A 27,442-nucleotide genomic window follows, 5' to 3' on the forward strand; every position below is an offset into this window, starting at 1 on the left:
ATATCCTCTCTGCAACAAAGACATTGAACACAACACATATTAATCGCACATTCAGTACATATATGCATAAGTGAAGCCATGGAGCTGATGGCTCATAACTGCCGGAGCTTATCTCGGTTTCTGTAGCATGAAGCAGCTAGGAGTATTTCTACTTCCGCTGGACGGGATGCTAGTCCATCGCAGGTCACTCCCCCGCAATATGTTAGGTTTCCCCCAAAATTTGCCAGTACCCATTTATACTCCTGGGATGAGAGAGGCACTGTGAGGGTTAAGTGTCTTGCCCAAGAACACAACACCGTGTCCCTGGCCAGGGCTCGAACCTGGACCGCTTGCTCCAGGGACGAGCACGCTAACCATACATGCATACATATACTTTATTGGCTCAGCCACCTTTAGTCAATGTTTGAATGCAACAAACAAAACAATACAAATATAAACAAAAAAAATATCAAAATAAATGCAAAGTCACGCCAAATAAAATTTTGAGCATTGCTGACAAGGATGCAGAGCACAAAGGGAATTTTGTATATTTGGATAATAAATGTAACATGTGGAGGGCAGGATGACTGAAAAAACATCAGTTACTTGACTGGGCCTTTATGATCATGACTGATCATCCAACCAGTAAATAACACACTTGTAAACCATACAGGATAGCAAGGCATACTAAATGTAAGTGGCAAACTATTTGTTTTGAAAGGGGAAATTTCACTTGTAGAAAAATCTAGTTCATATGCCCAGTTAGACTACATTAAAATAAGTAAACAGGTTGTATTGACTACGAAGGAAAAATATAAGAAGAAAATGGCGAAATGAATTAAATGAAACGACTACACATAGTTATTCCTCCTGTAATAAAAGTCAAAGTTGCGAGTGGCAACTTGTTTACAGTTGAACATATCAGCTCACCTTCGACATGGCGCCGTCATTTTGGGGAAGGGTTATCTTTCCGTATCTTCTCTCGTCTCTTATTTTCCTCTACTGACTGACTTTCCTTTATGTAAAATGACCAGATAAACGGTACAAGCAAAGTGGCAAACTGCACGTGAAAGATAAACGAAAGGTACTTGCCTTCGTCGTTCCAGGGAAAGAAGGTGGCCGGCAAACGCTGAATCACTTCGATATTCGCCATAAATCATCGCAGATACTGACGAAGAATAAAAGCGGCAGTCTAGCAAAATCCCTCGAAGGCCTTTTTACCAAAACGTTACTCCCTCAGAAACTGAAATGTAAATCCTCTTTCGACCACTTGCAGATGGCTGACCACCGTGAGAAGACATCACACTACATCACAACATCCACGAAAATTCACTCACAAAACATCGAACACGAACCAAAATCTACATGTAAATACTCTACAACAATCAATTGACTTATAACCGCTATCAAAAGAATAGACCACTCAAGGATGGCAAAGATATTTTCCGATAAAGTTACGAATACGTCCTCGCCGACGATTTTGAAAGTTTGAGGCTAAAACTTTCAAACTGTTCCGTGAACGCACGCGCATGCGCGACCGTGACACAGCTCCTGCGTAAATTTGGTCCCGTCAAAGAGAAAGAAGAAACTTGGCTATTCTCGACTCAATGCAGCCTGAAAATATTTCAAAACAAACTGCTGCATTGCCAGCCTTCTCCTTCTCATTCCACTGGCGGACAATTTTTCGCAAAATTAAAGTCCTTCGTCCCTCAGTATCTCCGTCCGCCATATTGAATACTTTACGTTTAAAACATTATCCGCTGACCGACATACCCGACAATATTAATTCTGAATTAAATTCGACACAAGTGCGACGTATGAATCGACAGTCGCATTTTTGCCGCACGTAATTGAATTGAATTCGACACGGCAGAAATGCGACGTATGAACCGGGCTTAATACTCACATAGTGAAGAGTACGTGAAACCAGGCACTTTCCCTTAGTAGAAAGCAAGGCTACGGCGGGAAAGCCGTACCGGTACGCGCGTCATGACGTCACCGAAAAGATCAGCTCTTTTTATGACGAAATGATCAAGGACGGTTTCCATGGTTTCGCTGGAAAGACTGAACAATTTTTTTCAGCAGTCGGCGCTGTCAGTAGAGAGATTCGGATTAGGAGAATCGTGATATTTTTCGCAGTCAAACTGAAGGACACACGTTAAGACGAGATGACCTCCTAGATTAACAGTTATGAGATTGCCGGATCAAAGCCGACCAGTTTACCAAAAAATCGACATTTCCAGCCCGCAGGACAACTCGTTGAAAAACGACTACAGATGATTTAGAATCATAAAAAGTCTCAAAACAGCAGCCATCCCGGATTCCGCTAGATGGCGGTTGGTCAAGCAAAGAGCAAGGCTGGCAAGGATAAACTCTACAACTCGAGCAGACCTTTTGGAGAAGTTTCAGGTATTTTTCTTGTTGTGAAAACATACTTTAAAGCGTATTTTGGATTTGAGCAAATGATAAGTTCTAAACTAAGTTTATTTATCCAATTCTAAACATCGGCCATTTATACCTTTGTTTGACCGTATACGGAAAATGCGAGCTGCGAGTGTCGCTTAGTTTAAAAAGTTAAGGAAAGTTCTGACGGAAAAATGGCTGAAAGCAGTATATTTGAATTGGTAAGCCTTCTATCCCAAGAATACAGGAAATAATAGACAATGCCATTTCGGAAACTACTAAAAGCCACAACATGCAATTGATTAACACAACTACCTAGAGTTTGATATGAAAAAATTTTAAAAGCTTTCATAGAAAGAAAAAGCGACTGGACGAAGAAGAAACGCAGAAAAAAATTCACGGGGTATCCAGAAACCGATACAGTATTTTCAGTGTAGAATTATGCTTAGCACTGTCTACAGAGTTTTTTACCTTACATTTGGGTCTTGTCCTTCTACTTCAGTGAACTTGGTTGATTCTCAGCAACACAGTCCGTAGTTTTGATGGTGGCAGCGTTGTAAACAAGTAATGTCTTGCTTCATTTGACTTGAACAAGGCGCATGATCTTCAGCAACGCTGAACCTTTCCTTTTCTATCACATTCGGTCCCAGAACGTAGACAGATTTGGACGTGATTCTGTGAATAGTATTTTCGAAAAGAAAGCTCTTCCTTGTAGGCTTTCCTGACAAAGCTCATTCAACTGAAAAAGTGGACGACGCGCGGCAAATTTTCCCGTCTTTTATACCATCGCTTCGTTTAGATCGAGCTGAAATGTCCACCTCATCCAGTCGATAGAAGATTTTAATAAGACAACCATAAAACAATTATTTCATCCGTGCTTATAGCAAACTACGAACGAATGGAATAATTGTTTTATTAAATCCTTCAATCGACTGGATGATGTGGACATTACACTTGATCTAAACGAAGCAATTTTCGGAATTAAAAAAAGGCGGGAAAATGTGCCGGCGCGCGTTGTTCGTTTTTTGAGTCGTATGAAGCTTGTAATAATAATAATAATAATAATAATAATAATAATAATAATAATAATAATAATAATAATAATAAAATATTTATATAGCGCCAATCTACTATTTGTCCATGGCGCTTTACATTAAATATTAAAAAAAATATATTTAAAAAGCTAAAAAAGGGGAGGGGAAAAAAAATAAAAAAATAATCTAAAAATTAAAAGAGTTAAAAAGCTTGTTTAAAAAGATATTTTTTAAATGCCGTTTAAAAATGTCAATCGAACTACTGGATCTTAGTTCAAGTGGGATCGAGTTCCATAGTCTCGGTGCCGCCACAACAAATGCTCTCTCTCCATATGTTTTCAGTCTAGCTTTCGGGGTCGCCAGAAGGTGTTGAGAGGACGATCTTAATTTCCGTTGAGAGGTGTTGTACTTAAGTAATTCACTGACGTAGTAAGGCGCTGTTCCATTGAGAGCTTTGTAGACCAGTAGGAGAATTTTAAAAATTATACGGTAATCAGGAAAGCGAGCCAAACTCGAGCAAGACGGAGTTTTCTTCCGTAAAATTCTTCGCTCAAACACCTCCAAATTTGTCTACGCATCGTCTCTTGGTCAAAGGCAAGGTCCAATTATTAAGGTAACAAACTTTACTGGAGTGCTAAGCCAAATTGTATACTTAAACAGCTTAAAATCTCTTTTCCCTAATTATCTGGAGCTGTCACGTGTCGGTTTTTGGATGTTCCTAGCAGTGGCTGAACATTATACTACTTTTCTTCTACTTTGCTTCGCTTTTGCTATAAGCTTAGGCTTATATTTTTACAAGCCCTTTTGATTAAATGTCCGTATCAAACTCTAGGTAGTTGAGTTAATTGTGACATTTCGTGGCTTTTTGTAGTTTCCGCCGCAATAACATTGCCTGTTATTTCTTGTATGTTCGAGATAGAAAACTCACCAAATGTGCTGCGCTCAGCGGCGTTTCTCCGACAGAGCTTTCTTTTACCGGCGAAAAAATTTAATACTGAGCAACACTTGCAGCACTCATTTTCCATAAACGGTCAAACACAGGTGTAATTACTGGTAACAGTGAAGCAATCAGGCCCAGGTTGTTCGAAAGGTAGTTAACGCCATATCCAGTAGATAGCGATTTATCCGGTGTACAGCGTTGTCAGCGTTATCTAGCCTTCGAAACACTGGAAAAGCTAGGAAAGCCAGAAAGCTAGAAATTCGTTATTCGAGATGCGTTAGGGGTATTTGTTGATCATTTCCTTTCCGCAAGGTTTTATATACTTTTTAATAACATTTTAAGGTTTTCACTCACCTTTGTAAATGACGAGGGAACGAAAAGAATATCTCCTATTCGTATTTTGTCAACCGTAAGAAATTTTGCTTGATGCGGATTTTTATCGTGGTTCAATCGGAAACACCTTGGGTATTGATGTCATGTGTACACATGAGTTCGTCGGAAGCTCTTCAGATATTGTCGGACACAATTCGGGAGTTATTGCATGTTTTTGCACTGGTAGTTTTATGTTTAATAGTTCGGATATTTTTCTCAAGTGCCCGAGGCTTTATCGGAAACACTTCGGGTTCTTGTCGCGGGACCAAGTATTATCGGAAACACTTCGGTTGTTTTTGTTGTGTGTGCGACGTTTTGTCGAAAATACTTTTTTGTTACTTTAGTTGTCCTAATCCATCTAAATAAAGATGAATAGCATTAAGGAAGCTGGAAATTTTCCTTGTTTGGTTTAAATCAATAATTATGGATAAGACGTTGAAAGAATACGCAATGAAATCGACCCATTTGTATTAAAAACTTCTCTTCGATTTGATGATGGAATTCTCGGGATTTTTAAGCGTTCTATTCTCTCACTAAAATATCTTCTAAAGAAGCCTTACAGCCGCGGTTGCATTTTTTACAGTTCCTCACAAGATACGCTTTTACTACGTAGCGAGAATAAAGAATTGAGAATCGAGAATAAAGGATTTCTTTAGTTCTAGTGCGACTTTTGCGGTGGCTTGGGCAAACCAAAGCAGAAGTCAGGAAAAGAAGTCTAAAATCCGAATAAGCTTCATCAAAACTCTTTTGTTTAGGAGAAAGTAATCTTAAGGCGTTTAGTTTAAAACAAAACTCTTCAAATAATGGCAAATCGCTTAATGTACCTGGAAAGCATGTTTAACATTGTTGACAAGGTGAGAAAAAAAAATCTTTTTTCACCATTTAGAGTTTATTTTTTTGGAGGGACGCGTGATTACATTTCGATGAATTTTCTTACGTATTTTGCTACTGTCGCTTCCCTAAACAATGAAAACAAGGAAAAATACGTAAACATATTCTTGTAGATGTCAAATGCATGGATTGACACTTTCTGTTAAGCAGAACTGATGTAAATAGATGCAATTGCTGTGACAAAAACTGGTTAAAGTGAATCATTTTTAAAACTGAATAAAGTTCGTGTTGAGGGGCTAAAATACATCTAGCTTAGAGAAAATTTTTCGGGAAGGCAAATTGATGAATTGTAGATCATTATTATTTAATAAGCAATAATATTGCGGCTACGAAATAGGAACAACATGCACCGTCTATGGGAAGCCACGAAATCGAAGTTGCCATTAATTCTCTGGAGACACTCATTTAAATGAAAGCCGGAAAAAGTCAAATCGGGCCTCGTTGTAAAAGGAAGACTTGACTGCCTCAAATTTTAGTATCCTCCCAAATTTATTCACAATTTTCACTACAACAGGTGCCTTTTAATCATTTATTATGAGCAAATGATTCTAAACTTTTCACTTTGGGTACACAATTACACAGCCCGTAGCGAAACAGAGATCAAAGATGACAAAAACGCGCCAAAACTCGACCAAAGACAAAACTCTGTCGTTGCGGTTTCGTAAACTGAGCAGAGATTTCAAAGCATACGACCCGGTGTTCCTTTGCTTTCAGCTCTTTTTAAAAGGAGCGGTTAGAAACTGGAGTCGAATTTCATTCGCAATTTATACAGGTGTGTTTGTGCTGCCATAAAAACTAGACAGCACGCGTTAATTTTTTATACTCGCAGAGGCTCACAAAAAGCCATTACTCACAAATTTTTAATAATGTTTTGCCTGCTTGCCCTCGTAACCACCCGCTCAAACAGAAGGCGAAAGTTTCGCCGCTAAAAGTTGTTCGTGTACCTCAATCCCAGAAATATGGACAAATTTAAGAAACAGAAGGTTCATTCTGTGGTGGTCATCTGGATTCACGTTTTAACATAACGCATCACGATAGAAATGCGTAAAGTTCGAGTCAGGACTACTGCCCGAAGTCGAAATGGGTTGATGTTTTTACGACCGGTCTTGATTACGTAAAGCAGGATTTTAACGGAAGAACTTGCACTATCAAAACTGGTATTTCCAGGTCATGGAAGGTCGTCCCAGGTTAGGAGGTTAGTGAAGAGTTATTATTTTTCGTAGTCTCTAAATAGGGAGTTAACTAAGAGAAAGAGCCATGCTATCTCTATTACCTTGAAAAGTCGCCTGGGTGATTCGGTGAAATCGAGCTAAGATGAACTCCGCCCAAAAAGGCTGATCGTTCCAAGTGAGATGAACTCTCGACTCTAGTGTAGATGTTCTGGTACATCGTGAAGACAGTTTCTTTGAGGCTAAGGAGCAGGAAGACGAGGTTTGGTAATTGCATTTTACGGCTTAACAACCACCGATATTTTCTGTGAATGGTTAATGAGTGCTGTACCCATCGCGAGTTGATGTTTAATATGAATTGATCGTTTTGCGTTGGTAGAATTTATTACACAAAAATAATGCAAAATCTCGTCTTTATACACTAAATGCCTAAGGACAGTTGGAAGAGCGATAACATTAAGGAGGAAAGGACAAAGAAAGCCGAAGAAGCGATTTTCTCGAGGTAACTGTTTAAGATGCAAAAACGGTTTTGAAAGTTATCAAAAATTTAAAACATAATGGGAGGTTTGTTGCTTTTAGCAGTGCATATGACATCCATTGGCAGTTATTAAGTTGGCTGTGTAAATAGGCCAATATTACAAATTCATTGAGCTTCCCACATTCTGAGATGCACTAAACACCTTCTCTTAATTAAGTAAAGAACATCTTGGAGAAATTTCAACTGAAAAGCGCCGAAACGAGCAAAATCGCAAAAATTGCCGAAATTTCCTTCGGACTGTTTGTCAGTAAACATTAAACCAGAATTTAAATGTGCAAAACCTAGACAGAAAATGCCTGGCAGAACTAAGAATAAGGAACCATGTATCTGCTATTACGTTATTCCTGACAATCCTTTTTCTCTCTTTAAATAAATGTCTTCCTTTGTGGGCTTTTTCAGTCTCTGACTATAGCTTTGTGACGGTTGGAAATGGCCATTCTAAGTCCACCTGTTTTGAAGTTTATATTCTACTCCATGTCAGTTTTACTCGCTTTGCTCAAATTTTTTGTTCGCAACACAGAAAAATGAATTCGGTCAGTTTTAATTTTAAGGTGTCGCCGAAATCTTTCGATTCTTTATACGTATAAGATAACGTGAAAAGAAAGATTCGAGTTTCAAAAATATCACTAGAAGAAAGGCCGGGAAAATAAGGTTTAATTTTGATATTAGCAAGGACACAAAATCGATGTTTTGCATCCTAGCCAAGCTGTTTCGGAAGTTCTTATAAGTTACATTAATTTCCCATGATAATGTTGACTTTTAATAGGACAACCTTAAGCAACCACTAATTTTTGTGTTTGAAATTTTTTTAGCAATATAGTCGAAAACAAAGTGACGGTAATTCAACTCGGCGGGGCTCGTTAAACTTCACTAATAAAACCATACACCAATATTTCCCAGGAAAATTTTAAGCTGATCATTAATTATTCATTTGGAAAGTATTTGACGGGGCTTCACTAGTGAGGAAATCGCGATTTCGCTGACATATTGTGGCTGGAAACAACCCTTGTTTTTATTTTGTTGATAGAACGTCGTTTGAAAGGATACAAATTGTTTGTTTGTTTTCAAGAAATGCATTAAATTTATGTATTTTTTGTAATAAATTGCGTCGTGTTTTACGCAATTATCTTACCTCCAAAATACATTTACGGATATTTTTTTGTTACTTTAAACCTGGTTTTCTTTGGGTTTTGCTTCGTTCAAAATAAATTTCTGGCTTACATTTTACAAACACCATGAATTCAGTAGCATGTAAAATCAGATTATAATTATCAAATACGTCAATTTTGAAAGTGCCACGAAATCGCCAACTTGAACGGAGCCGATGAAATTCATTCTGCGACAGAGTTGCGAGATTTACTATTAATGTATTACCAGAAAACGTTTATATGTTATATTTCTATACATTTTAGTCTAGTTCACGTTTTGTGTCTTGTAACCTCATAACCATGGTTACGCGAGCTTGAGGTGCATGATTACGTCACAGGCTCAAATTTCACCACCAAACCTCGTTTGCGCGAAATTTTCACAAACGTCTTTGCATTCTTTTCATCTTTGATGCTTTGGATATTTGTTTGTGAATAAGGACTATTCCTGCGTTCGCCCATCACTCCTGTGTGTTCTGCATGGTTTCCTAATTGTACAGTGATCGTAGTGAAATCATATTTTGACGAGCAGGATCCTGTGAACGTCGTCATACAGGATATTACAATGTACAACAGTCGAATGGTGTCTATTTCAAAACGAATGCACACTACGTCTTGTGATCAGTACGTTACTAATCGCAACACTTTAGACCTTTGCTATTCTAATCGACTTCGAGTAACTTCCTTTGAAATAATGCTGATGGCCTAGACCGAGCATTTATGATTTTTTTTTAGAGAAACATTATTATATGATTGGGGTCAGGTTATGAAAACCGTGTCATGAAAAATCCGTTCCTTTTGCACCAAATGACCTATACGAACTTTTGTTTCTCTTAAAGGCCTCAAAACTGACTCCTATCGATTAAAAAATAGAGAAGAGCACGAAAAAGTATAAAAGAGAGCAGTTAAATTTTTATATCATCTACTCCGGCGATAAAAAAAGGCTTGAGTGGGCGAGATCTTCTTAAAAATTGTTTTCATGGATCCAGACATACACATAATAACAAATATGATGGGAGGAAACTCCGAGCATGATACCACATTTCATGCATTTCGAATTTAGCTCACAAAAAGTAGGTCTCAAACGTAAAAATTATGTTCAGTTTTGCTGAGTCTAAATCTACAACTTTTAAGAATATTAATTTTTCACTCGCAGTTAAGAGTGGTATTCTACTAGATAAATGAATGGTTACGTATATATAAGTATACAGCGTCGCCCCAAACATTGGAGCTTTCGATTTTCTGATTTTTATTTTTTTTGGTCCCAAATAAAGCTAATTGTCTTTGACAGTTGATCTTTCATCCGCTTTTAGTGTTACGTGTTTAAGCGACATCTTTCGACTATCTCTCGACATGCTATGTTAACGGCTGAAAGACCGTGAAAATGGCAATTATTCTGGTTATTAGCGGAAGAAAATGACAAATAAATCATAATTACAGACCTCAAATGTCTGAAGAAGATTATGGACTTTGCATTTTTCCCGATTTACTGGATAAATCAGACGATTTGAGTGTGGTCGATCGGCTCTCAATGGTGACTTCCGGTAGAATTGGGCGGCTATCGCTTATAATATTCGAAAGACGTAAGCATTCAAAACAGTCGATTTATTTCTCATAGAAAGACTTCTTTCATACTCCTAGCCTTATTCTGATGTCAATAAATCAATCTTTCATGACTAAAAGTCGAGTTCGAGCGAAAAGAAATCCGTTGTGCTTATATTTCTTACGTAGGCCAGGTTACATAGCATGTCGAAAAATGTCGCCTATGCACGTAACACTGAAAGCTGGTGTAAATTAATCGCTTTGAGGTTTAGTCGTAGGAGTAAGGTAAATTGTGCTTGGATTGTTGAAGTTTTTGATTAAAACGTTTCTGCAAGAAAAGTAGATAGTAGAAAGGAACAGCGCCAATGCGCGGCCTATTGTTTTCTGGTTAAATGTGGACCAAGTGGACGACATGTAAACCATGGTGTTGTGTTTTTGGGCAAAACACCGTTCTTACACAGCTTCTTTCCGTGCCCTGGTGTTTAAATGGGCACAGCTGTACAGCAACTACCACTTGACGAAAGGCTGGAGGTTGAGGGAGGGGAAGGGAGGTTCGGGTAGGGGGTGACGAACTAGCATTCCATCGAGGGTACGGAAGCCGGGATAAACTTCTACATCCCACCTACTGAAGAAGGGCTAAGCCCGAAACGTTTAGATTACCAGCGCATTTTTGACGTTTTTAAGAACCTTTTGAACCTTATATCTAAGCTTCTACATGACGGTGACTTTGGCTCGACTGCAGACTTTAACCTTTCACCTAGAGAAAAGAAACAAAAGGAAATCCCTTTGACATGATGTCACGACTGACTCGCACGTCGACTCCTGTTCGTAGTTAGCTACACCCTAAAGGTCGACACACATGAGGGGACAAGTTCCATCGTGTGAACTAATCATTTTTGCCACAAACTCTTGTCGCAAGGACTAAAATTTGGTCCTTGCGACTAGTCCCACGAATTCAAACCGGTGTGAATTTTTGGTACAAGTCCCTGCGACTTGTTCCTCAAAACGCTTCGTGTGAACCGTTCGTGGGACGAGTCCCTGCGACCAGTCCCTTCGTGTAAACTCTTCAGAAGACTAGTTCAGGGACTATTCGCAGGGAATAGTCCCCTTGTGTGTGTCGACCGTGATGCCGCACTTACACCAACTAAACTAGTTTAACTAAATCAGGCTTAGGTTTTTTCCAATTTCTCGATTACGCTTTGCAGTCATTTTGGGAAGACAAATTGCAAATCCCCGTGCTAACTATTTTAATCAAACAGGATTTTACTTTGTTAAGTTGTGGGATATGTAAGGTGTGAGCAACTGATTTTTAATCTTGTTTAGTTAAACTACGTTCAAACATGTTTAACATGTTGGTGTCAACGGGGCACAATTTAATTTAAAAATAATTGGCACGTTAATGATAAGTTAATACAACCTTGCTCGGTTTTTACTTTCGTATTTATCCATTATCTCCTCTGGTTATATCAGATGAGATAACGCACGAAAAGCAAATTGACCGAGCTTTTAATCGGGCGAGAGGAAAATGGCGTAATAACGAGATGTTTACAATACTGTGGCAGTCGTAGGCGGAGTTCCTCTGCAGTTGAAAGATGAACGGGTGACAGTACGTTATTGGCCAAAGTTTAGGGTCCAACCATATTTTTACGTTTTGGTTAACTATACAGCTGCCATATTTAACGTTGCGCACGGAGAAGTTTCTGGGACCCTTGATAAGGGAAGCGGCCTTATTGTTGGCTTTATGGATGGATCATGAGGTCCGGGTTCGAGCACCGGACGGAGAAATTCTGTGGAGTTCTCGGGCAAGACACTTTACTCTCACAGCACCTCTCTACACCCAGCAGTATAAACGAGTACCGGCGAGCAGTGAAAGTAGCCTGCCAAAATGCTGGAAGGGCGAGTTGTAAAGTTTTCTTTATTTCCAGGAAACCGGCGATAAGCTTCTGCAGTATCGGACAGTTTGGTCTGAGTTAGGCTGGATAGGTTCTCCCTAAGCTTTTATTTTTTATTTTTTATTTTTTATTTTTTGGCGGGGGGGGGGGGGGAGGGATAGGGGGAGAGGGGTGGTTGCGCGGGTATTGAGTCTAGGTCTGAGTGTGACTTTACCATTGCACTTTATAACTGTACAGACCCTTACGTGAAATAGCATCCACGTCTTTCCAGCAAGTTTATATTAGAGGTGACACAATAAGTTTTAACACACCCACAAGTAAAGAAAAGAACGTTTTTTTTCGAAACCAATTTTTATCATTCCAAGTGAAAATTTATTCCAAACAATAATTACTTTTAGATAATTAAGAATCGTTCTTACTACAAGTAACTGCATTTTACCAATTTATTTTTTTTGTTTGGCTTCATTTCCTCTGTAAAGGGAAAAGGATAAGTGATTAGCATAGTCTGTCGCTGTTTTTTGTCACAAACTGTGCAAAATAATTTGCTATTAAGATTAAATTAAGTTCCATTGCTCTTTAGAAGATTTTTCTCATAGTTTACCTCCATCGACAAATCGAGAATAAGATTTGGATCTAAGCCACATGGAATAAGAGCACACGTAACACCATGAATATTTAATAGTAGTCTGAGGTGACAGTCTTCATAGAAAATGCCAAATTATACACAAGATAACGGTAAGGCATGTAGTCCAGGACAAATTTCTCACCGTTCACCATGATAATATGATTTAAATTCTCTCAACTAGTGCCACAAAAAATGTTTAGAGGCCGACAACAAAAATCCGCCTGTCTACATCAGTGCGTGCTTCTTCTGCTAAAGTTAGGTTCTGCAATCCGGCCTTGTCAAAAGTTTTGGCCCACTTCAACTTTTTACAAAAAATAATCTTATTTGGTCGTTACCTCCCTCTCCACAATCATACTATTCCAGCAATGCTCTGTGGCAAGGGGGTTGAGAAAATTGTTAAGTTGTGCAATCCTGGTCAAAAGTTTGGGACATTGCATTTTTTTGCAACAAATGGCCTAAGTTGGTTTTCACCTCCCTCTCCACAACCATAGCATTCAAGCAATGCTCTGGGGCAAGGGGGCTCAGAAAATTGTTAAGTTGTAGAATCCTAGTCAAAAGTTTGGGACACTGCACCCTTTTACAAAAGAAGGACCTCAGTTCGTCGTCACCTCCCTCTCCACAACCGTAATATGCCAACAACGCTTTGGGACAATTGGCATCAGAAAACTGAGTAACGATTTCACACTTCAAAGAAGTATCTCGTTGGGTGGCATTTTGTTGAATGTGCCAAGCACACGATAGTCCAGGATTGTTCTGATTTTCAGTCATTTCCTGTAACCTTTTTCTGGTATTAGTCCTTGAGGGTGGATCCGGGGTCCGTCGGTAGTATAGTTTGAAGTCGTTCTCAAGAGCATGATAGAATCGAGTTTTCGAATTAAAAAATAGGGTCTTCTGTATATACTGGATTCATGGGAGTTCAATGCCCGGGTGTTCAAAGCCCGATTAAGCTAAGTTAGTGAAACAATTTTGTAACTATTCGGTGAGGTTTTCTGTTTATATAGTTTGTCCTTCAGTTTTGAGTTTGAATAATCTCAAACTACTCAAAACATAGGCAGTGGAAAACATTTTTATACAAGGAAAATTAATACTTTGGTTAACTTTTAACCCTGGGTTAGCGTTAACTGACTTTCGAACATCGCAGCCCAGTATGGTAAAATTGTTAAGTCGAGTCTTGACTGTGTTTTCACATTAGGCGAATATGAGATCGGTAACTGTGCGTTTTTGAAAACAGGAATGGAAGAAATAGAAACCTCCCTTCTCATCAGTCGTTGTCAGTGAGTTTATACTTCAAACGTGATTATAATACTTTAAAAATAACCTTCTCCTCCTTAATGTTTATAAATATTAATCTCCTTGCTTTTGTTTATTGTGGATTTGCCAAACGTACCGCTAAATGTCAGCCTTAAAGCAATTTACAGGTTAAGTGACATGCGTGGTTCAGCTGTCGTGTTTTGGCGCGAAAATCTGACTTGCTATTCAACACGACTGGCAAGTATCATGGTTGTCAACGCGGTACCTGTTAAAAAATTCTTTCATAAACGTTTTTCTGGCATCATTTACAGTTTTCACCAGTTTCCGTGCACATATCGACATCAGTATTCTTGGCTATTTAGTACTTTCTCAAATTAGGTTTTCGTTAACCTTCATGACAAGTTTCCGTGCATAACGCGACATTTTTCTGGCTATTTAATCCTTTCTCAAGTTAGTTTTACGCTTGCTGTCATTACCAGTGTCCGTTCATATAGCGATATTTTAGTTCTTTCCGCGATAAGTTCTGTATAAGAAAAATGCAGATATCCTAGTAAACATATATTATATCTCCCACGGGACCCTAGATTTGGAATGCCTCACCCATGCCATGGCATGAAGTATTATATACTAAAGTGCTTTTTGGCGCGTATTGTATAATTTTCTCTTTTTCTGTTTCCCTTCGTTTTTCCAAATCTCCACATGCGTGCGTACGAACATAAAGAAAGGTCTTCACGGATTCTTTTAACTCTCTCTCATTATTTGGCTTCTATATCATATTCCTTTACGCCTATAATTTTCACTTTCCTGTATACTGGATAACGGAAACCAAAAATAAATAAATAGAAAGACAGAGCAAGGAGGAGGAACTTGCTTGTTGCGAGAAAAAGGGAAATGTGCCGGCGGTTTACCTCAACGGATTATCAAGCCATTCCTTGAGAGTAGATATACTCCAAATGTCTTTACGCTAACGCGATAAATAGAAAATAAAACAAGATAAGGAGCAAACTTAGATTCAGGATAAACGACATTTTAAAACATGAGTACCATATGAGGCTGCATTTTGACACAGTCTGATTTTGATGGAATATTAATCCTTCCATAAGGGGTAGACCAATTGTCAGTCTTCATGCTAATGAAACAAGCAAAACAAAACCAAGATAAGCATTTAGCTACCTAAGATTCAGAATGAACAACAGTTTGTAAACAAGACAAGTGTATTAAATTACCTTCAGTCATAGCTGGTTGAATTTGCTGGCGACATGCTAAGGGATCGCGTAAAACGCGACTGTGTAAAACGCGAAGTCAGTTGTAAGGTTCCACCGGACTGATATTAAACGTATTAACCTCTCTGAAACAATGGCAATTCTGGACAGTGCCATTGATTCTCAATTTAGCTCACTGAATGATTGTCGGCAAAGAAAAACAGTTTGAATAATCAGTCTAGTACCCTGCAAGGACGAAAATGTATCCTGTTGATTGCAGCCTCTAGAACAAAGAAGATCTTCAGATCGACAAGAAAATATATGTAAAGAACAATCTCGAGATCTTCATGTTTAGACCCGTCCAAGTATATATCTGGCTGTCTAAGTTCTAAATTAGTCTCATTCTTTGTTCTAGTGTGCTTGACGACTTTGGTGAAGTTTTAAGATATGGTCTAGCATGTTTGTACGTTCCATCCATAGCTTAAAAGTATTTAGATAGGATAATTCGTTACACAACAATTACTTAAAATCTTACTAGATCTGTAAACTCTGTTATACTAAATGACTCATTTTAGATAAGTCCAAATAAATAAATTTTAAAAGAGAAATCATCTGCAAAGAAATGCCGGCATTCGCTCATATGTAAAACAGTCTTTCTGACCTGAACTGGAGGAAAGTTAGTAGCTTTCAAATGAATATGAATCTCATAATGGAGAGTCAGGTTTTAAAACGTCAACTCTAGTTGGAAGAACTATTTCAAAATCGTTTTTGCAGTTGGAGTGACTTTTTATGACCTCAAGTCGCTGATAAGTAATGACGATAATGATATTTCTCATCTTCAGGTGTAATAAATTAACAGTAATGACTGGAAAGAAGCATTACTCAATCTCGTTTTGTCCACAATGCATTCGATCCAGATGATACGAACAGCGCGTAATTTAAAACATCTGATTGTCATGTCACACCCTTTATTTGACTATTGAATTATCTTCTAGATTCATTCTGGAAATAACTGAGAATATTTTACATGGCATGAACAGTTATATGTAATAATCAGAACTATTATAGGCAAAGGGAAATTTCTTCGATAGTATTACTGCAAAATACACCGCCCCAGAATACAAAATCCAACTTTACGCAATTATTTACCTACGTAACATTTTTCGCTATAAGTTTAAAATTTTACAAGAGAACTTTCGAAATTGATGTATAACATGTTATTGGTAATGTTTGTGATGTGCATTCCACCATCATAAATAATTTCAAGTTTGGTTTGTTAAATCAATACATTTTGACAATCCCTGAAGATGTAGCGTAAATGTTTTCATTGAAGACTGTCCACATTGCTGCTAGCGAATATATAAACATGAAACTGGTAATGATGAGAAGTACTAAAGCATGTTAGCTAAGAAAGAATTAATAAAAAGAGAATGAAGGATTTGGAGTCATTGCACTTCAAGCTATGAACTTACTGATAAAAACCTGAAACAAAGTGGAACGCAGTTTTCAATGATAGGAGAAAATGGCAAGGTTGTGGTGAAACGTAAATTCATTGCAAACCGGATTTACTCCAAATTCATGCATTCTGATATCGTATCGAATTACTGATTTGAATTCCTCAATTCAATATTTCACCTATTTCAGTAACCTTTAGCAAAGAAAGGACATCTGTTAGCTGCATATATAGGCTTTTGTCACTCTTAATATAACGGTATTTAAATTCTATTGAACAACCTTTAAAATAACGTGGACAATCTCACGTATTTCCACCGCGACCTGTTCTGCGACATGTGACATAATTAGAAATATAAACGTTGGCGATTTACTATTGTTAAGATTCTAAGCAAACGGCGAGTACGCCATAAAAACCCGTGAGAATCTTTCCATATTTTGTCTGCCAGTTCTGAGTTGTATATTTGAAGTTGCTCTTCAGTCGAATAGCCTTTAAATAAAGATTTAATGCTGCCTGTGGATGAACTGAACAACTTGGGGCGAGCGAGGTTCTGTGATTATGAAATAAATTGACTTCCTACGTCTTGCAAATTTCAAACCAAAGCACGTGAAATTGTTTGGTAGCACAGGTGGTTGTATGCTTCGCTATTTGGTGGCCGACCAGTCTATACAACAGGTATACATTACTCAAACTTAAAATCTCTCACTGCCCATTCAATTCATAAGCGGTATATCTTCGAAGAAACATCTTTACTCGGTGGCTCAAGGGCGGAATTATAAACAGTATAGTTTTAAACAGAATGGATAAAATAATACAAAATGTTCTACTTATTAGCGGAGTACTGCTAAGGAGTTTCATAAAACAATTTACTCTCATGTTAAAAGCTTACAGAGAATGTAAAAGCCCTTTCCCTTGAGTTAGTTTGATTTATATTTAAAGCTTGTTCTATTTTCGTCATCCTTTATTCTCGGAGCTTTTCTCCAGGCAGTAGTATAAGCTGCTATGATTCAAATTTTCCTCAGTAAATACAAAGACATTCGCGAGGCAGGTGGTTGGTTAAGTTTACTATTTCTTGTTGGAAGTATCACATGATATGATTTCCTCTCAAACTGTGAAAATTTTATGGTTATTTCTATAATGCAAACGCGAAGGTCGTCAGTATTGTTGGCCGTTCTTTGCTTTTTCGATATCGATCAGTATTATTATAAGTTCCTCGAAAAATTATCTAAACCAACGATTCATTCAACTGATATCACACGGTATACAAGACCTATATTGCACGTAGGATGTATGTGACAAATTTCGATATTCCACGTTTCGTGAATGAAATTTCCGTAATTCTTAGTTTTCCTTGGACAAATGAACTAGCTGGTAGAGATATATATTATATCTGCTGAAAAGCGTCATATTGACAAAATCTGCCGCTTTCTATTGACATGTATGTAGAGCGTCCTGACGAATAAGCTTGTCAAATGCAACAAAATTTCAAAAACCGAAAACTGAAAATTATACACTTCATTACCATGGAATTTTCTTACAATGCGTTTTGCAGTCACTTCATTATCAGCCATTCTGTGTAAAATTTGCTTTAAGTTTAGAAATTTATGTGAGGAGAATAGACAATTACAATCCGTTTTCATTTTACACTCCGAGATCAGCTGGACACAAATATTATTTTGGCACAAGTTTTGCCTGTTAAGATATTTTGTGACATTTATGTCTTAGACTTTAAAAGTACTTCGATCTAAAATCACCCAATCTTACCTGATGAAGAATTTCGCTAAGCCTTGATCGGTGTGAAAATAGCTTGCCAGAGTTTCGGTATTTGAGTCGATGAACTCATCTGTTATCGACGCTTAATCTGTGTAGTACCGAAAACTTCACATTTCCTCATAACGAAACTCACGTTTATGTGGTGCTAATTATCAAGCGTTGACGCGACGCTTGTACTGAAGTTTAAATAATAAAAAGTGAAACTTGTCATGTCAAAGCCTTCGACACCATGTGCACCTTAAATGAGGATTGAAATATCTTGTTTTGTTCTGTCGTTCGGCGACTTACCTTTTTCTATCAATAAATAAAACACTTGAACGCTTTAAAATTTCATAATTCTGATCTTTAGTTGTTTAAAGTTTACATGCTTTTAAGCATTCAACAGTCAATGAACTTGTAAAGAAGGTAAGAACCTTCAAATATTGGAGTGAAACCATTGCTGCAGTGCAGTTTGGCCACCATTTAAGTCGCTAATGTGATGAAAGGATTTCAAGTTAAAAACATTAAAATGCATGTACTGTAAGTAAAGTTCTTGCTTCACTGAGGAGAAATTTTAATTTCAATCTTTCTGTTTTATAAATTCATCTCTTCGCAATATATTTGACAGGGTTATATTTGACAACATGATTGTGCTCAGTTATTTAGCTTTTATTATATGTCATCCTCCACAGGTCAAAAACTGAACTTTTCCGATTGCGAGAAAACGCCATTATTAAAATTGCGCTGCATATTTCATGCGACATATACACAACTATAAAGGATTATTCTTGTAGTAATATGTTTTTTGAGCAATAGCTTAACAAAAATGCAAACATTGATGCAATTCTTCGACACATCTTACCTCAGTTACAAGAACTCCATTTTGTGTGGACTTGCATCTATTCCACAATTATTCTACAGCCTCAAAGTCGTATTCCTACATAATTAAAATTTTGTAGCTTCCAAATGTTAGCATGAAATATTTAAGTTGGTGGCTAATTTTATCTACTCGTAGCGTCGCTACAACTTTCTTATCTTCGTGTTTTCAGTTGCTTTTCATGTGAGCTGAGGTATGGTAATTAATCGCCTTTGGGTTTGATGGCGACGGCACCAAAACGAAATTACAAAGTTTTTCAGTTTCGTCCTCGCATTATTGGAATTCAAAATACTTGCATTCTTCAATCGACACTCCAAAATGGAGTTTAGTAGCACTATTTCTGTGCGTGAGAGTGAAGTTTGTTTTTCATCGTATTGCAAGGCCAAGGATAAATTCAAAATGGCCGCCAGGAAGGACATAGGTCAGTGTTCAAGTCAAGAAAATTGACCTGAGACTGGAACCAGTTATGAAAGTACCTGCAAGTGTGTAGAGCATGAAACTATTACTTAAAATTTTAGTAAATATTGAAATTTATTTCTCTGTAACATGAAATATCCTTAAAGCGTAAGACTGAGAGGTAGATGGGTTTTATTCCATACGAAAACTATTATTTTACTTTGTTTATATTTCCTCATTACCTCCTACCTCGCATAATCATGAATTCCGTTTGTTTTGGAAATATCAATTGAAAAGAATCTTCCATTACTATCCTTGGCAATAGAAAGCATGGATAGATTCTCTTTTCATTCTTTTAAAAAAAAACATAAGCTTCAATTTGTGACACATCCTGGCTGAAATAAACTCCATTTGTTGTATATTCGATTCTATGGAAATAAGAAAAGCGACGACACTTCAGTGTCAACAACGTCTACCCGTATAAGCTTTTGGAATACTTTGTAGTATCTTTTGCCGGGCCTTGGAACATGTTTACCAACTTATTCATTGAACGAATCATCACTTAAAAATTTCGATGTTTGCGAGGAAGTCTATCTTTGTATCTCTCCCCTAGCGAGTCGTTGTAATTTTCGAGTTGACAGGTGTTGTAGGTTTCGCTTATGTGGTTCTGGCTTTCACACAGCTGACTGTTGCGTTTCTCAAAACAAGGATATTTTCGGACCGGGTGGAGACTTCACTTGGTCGCCGATAACGATGGAGCAAGTTTTCATCCTTTTCACATAGGTTTAGGCAACTTTTGTGTCACGAAGCACTAAAAATTCTTTTTATCAATTTTGGCCTTCCTTATTACGCTTATTTACGGTACTTTTATTTGGGAGTATAAATTATCTCCCAGAGCTTTTGAAGTTTAGTTCTATTTCATGTACCAGGTCCAAGACGAGGCAGTGAAGGCACGTAGAATTAAACTCTGGTAACTAGAACGGAGGGTCCAATGAACAAACTGCGGCAAGAAAGTGATGCTTCTTATTTCGCAAATTAGAAAAATTCCTTAATTTAACTAGCTTGGGTTATGAGGAGTTACTTTGTGCCCCTGGCTAAAATATGCAATATCTTCACCTCACGATACCAATTTTATTTCATTTCACAAGGTCTTGTGTTCAATTTTTTTTTGTGAAATTTACATACCATTTTTCATGATTTTTCATTTGAAAATACATGGCTCTCTTACCTAACGTATAGTCACCAATTCTTATTTTAGTTTTTTTTTTATGTTTAGGTAGCTCATTGAAGCGATAGTCAGCATAAAAAACACGAGCCATTGTTGCAAAACTATTGCTTTTATTACTTCAAGCAAGGTTTAATTTAACCGGCCTCTGTAGAAAGCTCTTACAACTGTTCAAAAATTGCCGCTTCTACGATATTTCAAACACTAGTTTATCATAATCCTTCTTCATATATTTCGTTACCTTCAATTTTACAGATGTGTCAAGGAAAATACCTGCGCACTTCTCTAGTTATCGTTTGTTCAAAGACTGGATTTTCGATTGAAGGCATAAACACGCACGGGAATAGCCAGTCTTGTTTATTCAGTTTACGGTAAAATTTTTATTGGAAGAGTTCTAATTAAGTGTTTCCAGCGAAGAGTATTATTTGGAGACGTCGGTCGTATGTAATACAACAACAGCTGCCTAGAAGTTCGTCTTTGTCTTGGGAGATGATCTCGTGTTGCGCTTTGTTAGCGTCGAAATTGTTTCGTTTTACTCGAGAAAAGCGCTTCCGTGAAAACTATCCTGGATTTAAAAACCTTCGGTAAAATAATTTCATTCCCCGAGGGCTTGGCTTTGTTTCCTATAGGATTCTGTAGGCATAGTTTTGGAGTAATTAGTTTTTGAGGGATAGAACTTTTTGGTAGTATCATTTATAAACTAGCACGTGCGACCGCTTGAAACCACGAGAAAAAACAACGTGCTAACTGCCAACAATGCGGTAAATTTGACGACTTAAAAACGCGACACAAACGGGTCCGTGAGAGAAGATAGCCATTTACGATCCAAAAAATATGTTGCTTCTCAACTTCGGTGTTAGAGAAAGCGCAGGCTTTTGTGTAAATGTCATCGCGTTTGTTTTAAACGAATCAGCTCTGTTTTGGTCGTGGGCCGAATAGCGACACATTTCCATTTCCATCAAGGAATGGCGCCAGAATCGATTCGAACCTCGATTACATAAACTGTGGTTAAAACTTCTAAATACAACTTACTTCGTGAAATTATCATTTAAGTACGTATGGGAAATCTCAAAATGAAAATCCTAGCGGGAGATTGCAGGTTTCCATCCGCGCACCTGCTGAAAATGAAATAATTACTTTCAAACCAAGCCATTTCCCTTCAAAGTTGAAGGAGGGCATCTTACGCACTCGATTTCACGCATTTTCTCGATTTTAACGACGCTTCCAAAAAATGTAAGAAGAAAATTCTCTCTAGAAATAGGAATAAAAGAGTTTAAAGTTCTCGCGTTGCAGCCACGTCACGTTCAGTTCGTTGATACTACGTAATGGCCTGGCGGTGGTTTCTTCTGTGCCTTTCACAAGATGCCGTCTTAAATTCCCAAAATTACTTCCCTTTTAATTTACTTTTTCATTTTGTGGGTTTATGATATTATCTCGCTGACAAAATAACCGAAAAATGTCGTTCGGAAAGAACACAACGCGGTTTTTTCGAGCCAACTCGGTTTTCTCAGCAATAGTTTGCCATCGAAATCACCATTAGTTCACCAAACAACCTGTAAGACGGACAAAAAGCGACTGTTAATCAAGAAAGCCTTCGCCACAATGTACCACGCAAGGGAATTATAGATACGGGTGGTCTTAAACCAGCGCGCTACAAAAAGCAAAACAAATAAAAACGATTTCTCGTCTGTTTTCCTCGAACTCTTCAGTTTATTAAAACTTCTCGTCTTTTTAAGCACAATTCATTACAAATCTGGAAATTGAGAACACTGGTTTTCATTTTTATCCGGTCTTTCAGATAACGTAACCATCGACAACATTCCCGCAGCACCAGTGAGTTAAAAACGAAATAGAGATTCAGAAAATGACTTAAAATTGTGGTGCTAGCGGTAAAATTTGTACAGCGTTAATAAATATACATCGTAAAGATTAATTCATAAAAGTTTCCTCAACGTATAAAATTTCAAAATATATATTTAAATACATATACTTTCCGGGCCTATGCCATTATTTCTATCTAGCAGTAAGTTCTTTACTGAAGTGTTTGTAAGCAATTAAAAGGATGAATTTCATTGGACTGCACTGGCGAACAAAGCCAAACCCGGGCGCGTAATTGATGTCTGTGGTGGTTCTATTTGAAGAAAAACCGTTTGAAAAGCGATGGACGTTTTCATATTTGTTTTCACCTAATTTAACGATTTTCCGTCGTTCCACTGACTCTGTGCTAAACTAATAACGTCTTAACGGCTTTTCCTCACAAAGAACCTCCAAATTTACATAAATTGCAAGTAATACATTCAACTTTTCATAAATGGGGAAATTGATTTTGCCAAAAAGAAACAGGTGTAGGCGAAATAATTTCGGGCCTCATTATCATCAAACCTCGGGCCTAAAATCGAAACTCTTATCGTTACTTCGACGAAATTGTGGCAATATGAACTATGAATAATTTTACTACTGGCGGAAGTGATTCGTGCTTAGGAATTTCTTGCTTTAGTTGTTAAGCTAATAGGGTATACACTGAATATTATTTACCTGCGGGCTCTTAAGTTGTTCTCGACATGTTTCGTTAAGATAACGAAACGTCTTCCAATGCAATGCCCAGAGGCATCGCTTTCCAACGGAGTTCGTTTTCCACTCAAAGTCGAGCGCGTTCGTTCTTTAGAAAGACGCGAACTACTATCTTATTTTTAAAACTTTTGTAGCTTAATAGTAGCAGCAATAAAAATCAGGGCTTGCTTCATTCATTGACTCAAAAATTTTCGTTTATAATATAAATAAAATTCACCATTTGTAATTTACTCCAAATTGCTGTGGACCACTCGGTGTCTGCATCTGCGCTTACGTCGATCGATCCATGGAGCGATTTTTGCTGGGATTTCCGGCAGGAAATTCAATTCAGTTTTACTCCAGTTTTTTTTCGAGCCTTCAATGAACGGAGAATTTCATTCTTTTCTTCTTTTGTCGCTGGTTACAGAACCATACCCGCACGACATTTTTTGAAAGGTCTAGTTTTTCAGCGATCGAAGCAATCTTGTCGCTTGAAGGTCTTGGGTTCATCGCGAAGTAGGCCTCTAGCGAGCGCTTCTCGGCCGCACCAATCGATGTTCGCTTCCTCTTTTTATCCGAATTAGGAAGGAATTGGCTCGTTGTATTCTTACATTTGTACGCTTTCTCGGCCTCTTCTAGCCATGCTGTCAACACGGGTTTTAACGCCATCATGTTATTGTGGCTCAGTGTAAGCGACTCAAATCTACAAATCGTGGACTGGCTCAAAGATCCTACGCCAGGGATTTTCAAATGTGCTAGTGCGGCGCCCACGTCCGCTTGAGTAACGCCGAGCTTGATTCGTCTTTGTTTGAAGCGTTCTGCAAACCACTCTAGCTCTCGCGGGTTCATTACATCGTCGCTACTGGCCGCCACGCTAATAGCGGAATGGATAGCTGAGTGTAAAGAGTGCACAGGCGTGGCGGTGACTGGCGATGGCGTTTCAAACGGTTTATCAAACGCAGACTCGCTTACTGTTGGCTGCAGCGAGGCCGAGATTTGATCCAGAATGTCGTGCGCATCATATGTGCTCGTGTCGTGCCCGTGAGTCGAGTGGTAGCTGTGCAAACTTGTGAAGCCGGACGCTTTGTTTGGCTTCGTCGAGAGATATTTGGGCATCGGCTCGAGCTGCGAGGCGGAGAGTAGGTGCGAGTCATCAAATCCATCAAATACACTTGGAGGAATCTACAATGCAGGAAGGGAAAAACGATGTTTAAGCACCAGAGTGTAATGTTGACTAACGGAAATGAATTCGATCAAGTTGTATTTATTTTATTTATCACATACCAGGTTGTTAGATCTTGACGGGAAAGACAGCTATAACAAGAAAGAATAAAAATATTAATTTGAAATTGTTCAAGTCAGAGAAATAGTTTTAGATGATGAAAATTGCGAGCGAGCGGACGAGCGAGCGCCTTTACGCGAGACCGAGCGGCCGACGCGCGAACGCAAACATTACAAAAAGCATCAAATAAAAATTTCAGAATAAATACCGAGTGAGTAGATCCACGAATCGAGGGTATCCAGCTTGGCTCATTCATCTGACCTCCGGAAAGCGAAGAATTAGAGTAAGAAATACCATTAGAATGAGAAATAGGTACTCGAGATGACAGAGGAGGACTTAAAGTCTTATTCAATAAACTGTCGCGATTCATCTCGGAGACGTTCACTGCGAACTGAAGCCTGCTAGCATGGCGTGAAAATGTTCTTAAATGCAGTGAGAGTGCCCGTAAAGAAAGAGACAATCATTATCATTGTGTTAACAACATTTGCACTTCACATGCACCTGTTTCCAAACCCATGCGCAAGCGCAGTTTAAAAATTAATACTGCGCGTGCGTATAACGGCAGCTGAACCTGTCCGAGTTGACACGGTCGTGAGTTCCAGCTCTCGGCTGACCCGGTTCGCTGGGAAAAAATAACTCATTCATGAAACATCTGCGGGGGGAAATTGATAACAAAAAATTTCGGCAATCACCAGTTACGGGTATCTTTTCAAGGCCTGACAAGATTAGCACCGGTCTAAACAACTAGTGGAATTTGGGGGAATTATAACTGCGTAGTTCTATCAAACGTTCGCGGCAATTTTTCGTCTCCGTAGCTTTGGAGCGAGATTTTTCCAAGCGGTATCCATGCGTGAAGTTGTGTGTTGAAGTGTAACATTTTTGTTACCAACAAATCGGCTTGAGACAATTAATCCCTTTATTAAAATTCATTAACGCACTTACAGTCTCCCCTCAATAAAGAAGAGAACCAATGAACGCGGTTTCTTGCCAATTTCCAATTCAAGTGTAATCGGGTTATTGTTTGGCACACGCCACACACGTGTAAGGGGTAGCCCATCGCTATAGCGCCATTGGCCACCAAACTAAACCTTTCTGGACGTGTAGAATTAGTTTGATGAATGAACTAAGCCCTATATTAATGAATTCTGCTGGAAAGAAGATAATTACGAAGGTTATCACTTTTCATTGGTTAAGAATTAATATTGGCAAAACAAACTTCGCGGAGCTAATGATGGTAAACTACATGAAAGTGAAACTAACAGAGCGCAGAATTGGACGTATTGTTGTCAGAGTTTTAAATTCGTCCTTTCGTGAATGCGCAATCATTACCTTTTGCGTTGTGTGCGTGAATTCACTCATTACCATCAAGCGAAAGACGTGTTCGTTTTTATCTTTTTTCCCGGCTGATTACTCGGCGTGAGATAGAATTTTTGGGCTCTCATGCAAAGCATTATTGGCACACGGCGGCAAGCTTTTATTCGCCAAGGAACTTCAAAACATTGCAACTATACAACTAGGAACTGAATATGACAGATTGTTCTCGCTCCGCCCTTAGCTTAATAGTCCTGCTCGCTAAAAAGGAAAAAAAAGAATCGACATTGACGGTAATTGAACTTGACATGGTAATGGAAAATTCTTCGGTTTTCTTAGCCTATGATGTAAAGCCGCATTAATTTTTTTTTTAAGTCGAGCGAATGTTTTGGATTAAAAGCACTCTAGTTTTATTCATTGAAAGTTCCTTTTTACGCAAAAAAATTTAAAATCTTTAGTTCCATCTTGTGATTATTCTGTCTTGATTAAAAATGTTTTCCATTTTCTTGGAAATATTTTAAGATCTTTCTGGGTTATTTCCGATTTATTCGACGGAATGATAACTAATCTGAAAGAGCTTTTCAAGAATTTGCCTGCTGACGTGTTGTGTGAAATTCCGAGAAATTCTGACAGGACGTAGTAGTAATCGCCAACTTCTCTTTCTGCAGAGCTTATCTGACGCAAATTACACATACAATGGAAATCGTTGTGATTCTAATACCCATATAGGTCTGATATAATGGAGACGATAACAAATGAAGCTATGTTTACCAGATGTCAATCCCAGCTGTCCTTTGTTCAAGAAATACTGGGTTTTTCGTTTTATAGGCAAACTTAAATAGTGAATTCTTTTTCTTTCCTCTGGAACGCCTTTCAACGATTTCCCAGAGTCGTGCAGTCTTCAAGGACTTCTGTTATGCTCTCCAAATAATCTCCCAGTGAGAAAATGATTGCCAATGCAAATTTCCCAATTTTTTTCAACACAGTGTTGATAAAATGCTAATTGCTTATATTTGAATTTATTTTCTAGGTCTAAGCGGCAAAACGCGAACCCAAACAAGGCGAAAAAAAGTGTATTCAATACCAAGACAGAAAGGGAAAATATAAGATACACACCTAACCCCAATCTTTGAGGGAGTCCATTATCTCCCGGCGCCGCCTTTGATGAAGGCATCTTGATTCACTTGGTCGATTTTCCGCCATTTTAGAAAATTTCCCAAGCGCAACTACCAAAACTTGACTCGTCGTAAAAGAAGCGAAGTTCTCTTTTCGCCGCTTTCTGTGAAACCCTTAACGCCGAGAGAAGAAAACGCGTATCCTCGTAAAAATTAATGTTTTCTACTTTTATTATGTAAAACTCTATCAAGTATTCCATTAAAAATAGACGGTTTTGCCATGCAGTGTGTACATGACCGTACATAACTGAACAGCTTTCGAGGTGCAGCGATATTCATGTATGCATACCAGCGCTATCAACGTTAACAAATCTTTACAAAGCTTCCACGGAAACGGCAAAGAACAAATACGCGTCGAAATAACTACGTATTACCGCGACCTCTCGCGCTTACTGTTCGAGGGTGACAACGTTCATAGCGAATTTTCTTCATGGTGCG

At 38.2% G+C, this 27,442-nt stretch overlaps 2 protein-coding genes across 4 annotated transcripts in view; one reads left to right on the forward strand and one right to left on the reverse strand.

Annotated features, from left to right (window-relative positions):
- Positions 1-5,720: 5,720 nt before the first annotated feature.
- LOC145497550 (POU domain, class 4, transcription factor 3-like) lies at positions 5,721-27,142 on the reverse strand. Of its 3 annotated transcripts, none has more exons than XR_014050697.1 (4): positions 24,727-24,970; positions 24,521-24,550; positions 18,201-24,418; positions 5,721-10,770 (listed from the first exon to the last, which is right to left on the reverse strand). XR_014050697.1 is itself a non-coding variant. In XM_081477366.1 (4 exons), exons 2-4 carry the CDS (start codon positions 24,772-24,774, stop codon positions 23,615-23,617), a joined length of 882 nt encoding a protein of 293 aa, XP_081333492.1. In that variant the 5' UTR covers positions 26,946-27,142; the 3' UTR covers positions 12,059-23,614. The 3 variants fall into 3 exon arrangements, 2 of the variants coding, with proteins under 2 accessions (XP_081333492.1, XP_081333491.1); XM_081477366.1 differs by lacking the exon at positions 5,721-10,770 and adding an exon at positions 26,946-27,142 and having other exon boundaries at positions 12,059-24,418; positions 24,727-24,774; XM_081477365.1 differs by lacking the exon at positions 5,721-10,770 and having other exon boundaries at positions 12,059-24,418.
- Positions 25,528-27,442, forward strand: part of LOC145497547 (protein furry homolog-like) — a 70,844-nt gene continuing 68,929 nt past the window's right edge. Inside the window, exon 1 of the mRNA XM_081477362.1 lies at positions 25,528-25,717. Coding sequence (XP_081333488.1) covers positions 25,633-25,717 — 85 coding nt within the window. The 5' untranslated portion in view covers positions 25,528-25,632. The remainder of the gene's footprint in view (positions 25,718-27,442) is intronic.

This window comes from Orbicella franksi, chromosome 9 (assembly GCF_964199315.1).
Source record: "Orbicella franksi chromosome 9, jaOrbFran1.1, whole genome shotgun sequence".
NCBI classification, from domain to species: Eukaryota; Metazoa; Cnidaria; class Anthozoa; order Scleractinia; family Merulinidae; genus Orbicella; species Orbicella franksi.

What these genes read in the sequence shown, in the direction of transcription:
- LOC145497550 (XM_081477365.1), bottom strand. Translation starts at nt 24,888, where the DNA reads ATGAATCGCGACAGTTTATTGAATAAGACTTTAAGTCCTCCTCTGTCA. An exon ending in TTCGTGGATCTACTCACTCG is followed by an intron (nt 24,551 to 24,726) that starts GTATTTATTCTG and finishes TTCTTGTTATAG; the next exon opens with CTGTCTTTCCCGTCAAGATC. An exon ending in CGTCAAGATCTAACAACCTG is followed by an intron (nt 24,419 to 24,520) that starts GTATGTGATAAA and finishes CCTGCATTGTAG; the next exon opens with ATTCCTCCAAGTGTATTTGA.